Genomic DNA, 5874 nt, shown 5'->3' on the forward strand with positions numbered 1-5874 from the left:
TCCGAGACCAGAGTCCAAAGATTCTACCGAGGTCCGAGTTGGCCGTGCTGAGGCCTATCTTACCCATTCCATGTTCCGTGTTAGCCAACGGGCCGTGCCAACAGCCAACGGGCCGTTGCAAGAAGCTCGACTTCTCCGGGCTCCTCCCAACGGATGGATCCCGTGAATTATTCGAATATGAAAGGGACATTAGTTGACGTTAGTTGATAATCTTTTCAATTCTCAAACCATTGCCCGAACATCCCAAACAGCGAAAGCCACGGACATGATGAAACGATCAGTTAGCGCTCATATTCGAAATATGATATTCTTTTCTGTATTTATCGGAGTTGTCTCAGTGGATGTGGCGAGATAGGTTCCCAATTCCATCTCCAGGAGGAGTTCAGAATCCAATAGGAGTTGCCCCCTAACTAGCGTAACACAAGGCAATCCCAAAGGTCAAGGAGGTAAAGTCCACAAACAATCGTACCATATGCAAGGATTGTCTTTTGTACTCACGATGAGAGGCGTTGACCACTCAGCTGATGTCCTCCTGTTGTTGTTACCGCTTCTGGTGATAGGCATGATTAACCCAACTCGTCTATGAGAGATCCGCTTATAACCACGCAGACATACAGGAAATAAAGCAAAGCGTGGAGAAGAATATTGATCCACCCGTAAGCAGCATTACCTACTCCGAAAGCGAAGACGGGAAAGAAAGGTTACAGATGGATGAGCCGCGAAGCGTTATCAATACTTAATGAAATAACTACGATCACTATAACACTCGAAGAGTCAACGTCACGGTATTGTATGAAAAAGCTCCTAGAGTTGGAGACGGCCCATCCAGAAATGTTCAACGTACCAGCATAAAAATAGCAAATTGGACGACCAACAAAGGTCTGAATAATGGTTTGCCAAAGCGGTAGATACGCTGAGGATTCTACTGTCGAAACAATATCAACTAATGGGAAGGATGTTCTCGGTGTGCCAGCTCCCACCATTTTTCCTTGAGGTGAATAGACGGGTGGTCGAACTTAGTATCGTACTTTACATCCCGAAGGTCCTGTGGCTCCAGAGGTAGGTAATTCTTGCATCTCTTCTCAAAGCTTTTTTTGAACTCGTTCCAGAGCTCAACGTGGAACTCTGCTATCCTGTAGCTCGCATCGGACACCTTATCGACATCAAAGGTCTCCGTAGTTGGTTTGGGACCCACCCCACAGTAGAAGCTAACCTTCACTAATTTAGCATTGTCTGAGAATGTATAAACCAGATCCAAATAAGGTTCAGACACGCTCACGAAATATGAGCCGTCTGGCTCGTGGGATAGGGCAACACCGACGAGTATGAGATGGAGAAGATGGTTGAGCATGGATTCGATCAAGAAACCTACAGCAAATAGTCCTATAATATTGTTCTATACGAGGGATACTTTTTACAATTCTGGCCCGTTCTACACAACACCACAATCCATCGAAGATGCCCACACGCGTGTGGAACTCCGCTCGGCATCTTGTGCGGGTTCTTCTACGGCCCCCGCATTTACCAAGCTACTCAGAGATGCGATTCGGACTCAAAAGGGAAAAACTGACTTTGTTAGTGGAACGACAAAACCACTAAGATATAATCCAATCGAGACGGAGTCGTCGAAGCTTTCAGTGAACTCACAGCGTCGGTGAACAACCTGCACGCATGTGCATATTCCTCATCGGAAAAGGGGCAGAGCAACACGGCCGCACAAACGGTTGTTATGCGATGTCATGCGATGAACCTTTCGAGACTATGATAGCGACAAGTTCACTATCATTAATCCCGGAATAGAGAACGCACATTCTTCACATTTGCACATAAAACTAGCATGCAGTAAAAACTCATGATTCATCGCACATCCTTTCAAGCCGGAGTCGATCAGCCGAAAACTTACTCAACATCAGATGCTCATCCCCAAGCTCAACAACATATTGCCGAGCCGCAGAGTTCAGTGGTATTAGACTCCCAGAAAGCGGTCTTTCCCATCAAGTTTCAAGCTCATATCTGAACGCTGACAATATCTGAAGGCTCGTGGAATCTATATGGAGTACTCTTGGATGTTCAGCACCCAAAACAATAATCAAAAAGCAATGGTACGGAAACGATCATCGGAAAATACACAGTTCGCGAACTTCTTACTCTAAGAAGTTTTGCCGTTCCTGTCGGCGCTTCGCGATCAACGACCACAGGCGACTATTCATCGACCCCAATAGAAAACGAGCAGTTCGCTTCACTTCGTCAATATTGTTGTGACAATTGTGTCGGTACTGTTCCTCAAGCTTAGTATCTTTTGAGCTGTGCTAGGCTAGTAGTGCTAATAGTTAATCATAAGTTAAGTTAAGTCAGGTTAAGTCTCAAGTAATTATCATTTTCCTATGATTAATGATCTCGCGTTAACCCAGGAGACTGGACGTAGCCCTGACAAATATCATTCAACGATCCCAAACAAGTCATCTTATCGAACAGTTGAAAACTCTTTCTAATTCTACGCGCTCTGCGTAGGTCGTTCAAAATTAACCTTTCTACTTCATCGTATCTGAGCATAACACTCAGAACAACAATAACAGACCAGCACATTGATCGACACCAGCAATAACGGATACTTGAATCGTACTCACTGTAGGCTCGTAGCTGTGGTGAGAGAAGCTGCCGTGCATGTACCTGTCTAGACTCATACCACACCTTGTTAACATCGCTATGCCCAATCCACCTCTGTATCAGTCATGTCTTCCCAACCGCCGCGTCGCCTAATATGACCACTTTCATGATCTTCACTATGGGAGGTGCCGTCGGGGAATAATTCCTGATGATACCTGTATGATATCGATCGATCCCGGGACTCCACACGAGATACTTTCAGCGCCCTCACCGACGTGAAGTTGGCGTGGATCGATGGCTACTACTAATCACACTTGTAAGGCTAACGGTACCAATGATGCCACGATACTTTATACGGTATCGCTCTGTCAATATGCTCTCATTATGCGTAGAGGAAGTATTCTCTAGATACGGTATCTAAGATACCCACCATCGTAAATTATTCACGAATTGAACCATCAATATTCACTCACACTTTTCAAACTTCGTTCTTTTTCAGCAAATCGTGAGATCTTCACTGCCTCGCTGGAAAACATAACAAACGACATTCACCGGTAGCCGAGAGTAAGCCCATACAACGGGAACCTCGCTGAGCATCATATTCCTTCGGAGAAGCGATAACCGCCACGTTGGTCGCAGACTGCGACTCGCAGTAGATCTCCGCCCTTCTGCTTCACTAGAGTTACTCTCACTGGTGACTGGACTCGACAGGATGCCGCTTGATTGGCCATCCTCAAGGCTTGACGTCAACCCCGACCCACCGTGCTCATCCGACGACGAATTTTTTGCTGTACCTGCTACCATCACATCGCTAACACGGAACGCAGACTTGAACAACAGCGAAGACTACTCCACCATTGGCGCATTGGAGTTTGTATTAGCAGACATACAGAGATATACAATGCGATACTCTCATCACCCTGTTGTTCTCCTCCACAATATTCCGTCTCTGATTGAGGATCCTCACAGTTCGCTCGCAGTGCTCGGTCCGTAGTGCTCTCAGGTACTGCCCTCGCGCCTATATTCAAAGCGCTCAGCAATGCAATTCATAAGACAGTGAAAATTTATCGAGTTGTTTGAGAATCTGCCGAAGCTTTCATAAATTAATTCCTCTTACTCGTGACGTCCTTGGTAGCATGTATTCCCACTGTCAATCCCCCCTCAGACATACTGCTACTGATGGCCTCATCTGAGACGGCCATGACAGTAGAACACTACTGCAGGGATGCATGTTATGACCTTGCCACTCCACAAGACTGTATAGAATGCTAATACGCACATTCGTTGTAAACTTATTTCCGTACCAGACTTGGAGGTCTTCAAATTACGACTACGAATTATTCGCGTTGTTTCGCAGTTGGAAGTAAAACGAAGTTCTGATGAAAATCGATTTACGTAGTCTTAGTTTTGACCCCCCCCCCCCCCATCGGGGAGGACATAACATTCTCGCCGACAAATTCGATGAATAGTTCAAGGCAGGTTCAAACTGCCCCTCCACACTCCATTCAAATAGACAATACCACTCCAACGCGAACTAACGCAACTAGAGGGTATCATTATACGTCTCTATTGATACCGCCTTCTTATGCAGTATGCAAAACATTCGACAATGTACACTGGTCGAGCGTGTCAGCCTTGACCAGATTACAGGGCATTGCCGTGAACTTGAGGGGACCATTACCAGAACTCCCCATCAGAGAGTCGCAATCCTCCGTTTTTCAGTTGGAAATGAAAGAGATACAATGAAGAGCGCATGGCTAGAATAAGAGGACCTCAGGAGGAGTCACAGTCGAACGAAGAATACTAAGAGGGCCAAAAGGGACAAATGTGGTATCGACTGGAAAACTACTCCCCGGTCTAATGCCGACTGGTTAATGAGGAAGGCATGTATGGCATGAGAATCACCGTTACGGAGATCCATGATAGCAATGGTTGAAGATAAGCTACTGGGTGCTTACATACGCTGTGTGGTACATAGCTCCCAGTAAAAGTGCACATCGAACTCTCTTATGGTAGTAGTAATAGTAGTAATAGTATACCACAGCAGAAAAAGTGACATTGGAGCGGTGCCGTAAACGCATCTCCAAATGACGACAAATAGCCGCTCATGTCGGGTATTAAGTCCACCAAAAATTGGCACCAGAGACCCAACTTGGGTCGAAGTATGGCAGAAGTCACACGAGTACATTTCCCCCAATACCCCACAACAATCCGAAGCCACCAGAAGTGGCAATTTAGGGGGATTGTTGTTGCGGGGGAAGCAATGAGATAACACTACGAATGGTGATAACGTGAAGTCAGACAATATGATCATGACAAGGGGCTACTCAGCAAGCACAACAGGCGTTTTCCCTCGTCACACTGTGTACACCCTTTGCAAGCATTATGGCACCCGCACTTGTCGAATCTGAACATCAAATGAGAGTCCACTAGAGGGGAGTCACCAGGAAGTCCTTGGGAGGGGGGTGAAATCGCCGGCCATTTTCGTTCGCTCGTTGTACTGCAGCAAGACCAGTCAGCCCGAAAACTTGGCGTACTCCCGAGCCATTTTCGGCGGCGGCCATAACCACGGAAGAGGAGGGACATGAGGGATACTGCTTCCGTATTTCCGTGATCAGGTCGACCATGTCAGATTCCGTAAAGTCGTGCTCCGGAAGATCTGTTTTATTGGTGACGAACACGAATGGAAACTTCTCGGCCGACATACTGAAATTTTCCACGATGAGATACAGGATACTTTGGCCTAGACCATTATTAGATTCTCGTCAATGGATTCTGAATCGCTACGTTCTGTTATATACCTCCGTGTAAAAATCTACCAGCCGGAGTCTATCCCACCATTTACGTAGCCTACGTTCATCAGGATCGGCGTGTTTGAGGAAATCACGTCTCCAGTCAAGGACATTCTCGCGCCCGAATTGGCGAGAAATATCACAAATTTGGATGCACGCATCAGCCCCTCGATAGAACGATGCTCCCAGTGATCGAAACCGTTCCTGAGGGGAAATGCGCGAAGTCCACAATCAAATTTACCCACCTGTCCAACTGTGTCCCAGATGTGCATGTTCGCAGTGCTCCTGTATCCCGCCACCAGATCGGGGACAATATCCAATTTCTTGCTATAGAAATCTACCCCGACTGTCCACACTGGTCAATTTTCTATCAGTCTCGTCGTTTCATTCGCTGTTGTCACATGAAAATTAATTGCACAATGCGGTCAAAAGTAAAAACCTTCCTAAGGAAACGTATACTCCCCAAGGGAATAAT

The 5874-nt window shown here is 46.4% G+C and overlaps 1 protein-coding gene across 1 annotated transcript in view; it reads right to left on the reverse strand.

Moving 5' to 3' along the window:
* Positions 1-438: 438 nt before the first annotated feature.
* The window catches only part of Pmar_PMAR002456 (hypothetical protein), a gene marked incomplete at its 5' end in the record, with an annotated part of 5925 nt that continues 489 nt past the window's right edge, over positions 439-5874 (reverse strand). Inside the window, 9 exons of the mRNA XM_002780808.1 lie at positions 439-1368; positions 1648-1663; positions 2149-2202; positions 2720-2812; positions 3369-3401; positions 3527-3625; positions 5052-5266; positions 5462-5603; positions 5645-5736. Coding sequence (XP_002780854.1) covers positions 944-1368; positions 1648-1663; positions 2149-2202; positions 2720-2812; positions 3369-3401; positions 3527-3625; positions 5052-5266; positions 5462-5603; positions 5645-5736 — 1169 coding nt within the window. The 3' untranslated portion in view covers positions 439-943. The remainder of the gene's footprint in view (positions 1369-1647; positions 1664-2148; positions 2203-2719; positions 2813-3368; positions 3402-3526; positions 3626-5051; positions 5267-5461; positions 5604-5644; positions 5737-5874) is intronic.

This window comes from Perkinsus marinus, assembly GCF_000006405.1.
Source record: "Perkinsus marinus ATCC 50983 genomic scaffold scf_1104296944018, whole genome shotgun sequence".
In the NCBI taxonomy this organism is placed as follows: Eukaryota; Perkinsozoa; order Perkinsida; family Perkinsidae; genus Perkinsus; species Perkinsus marinus.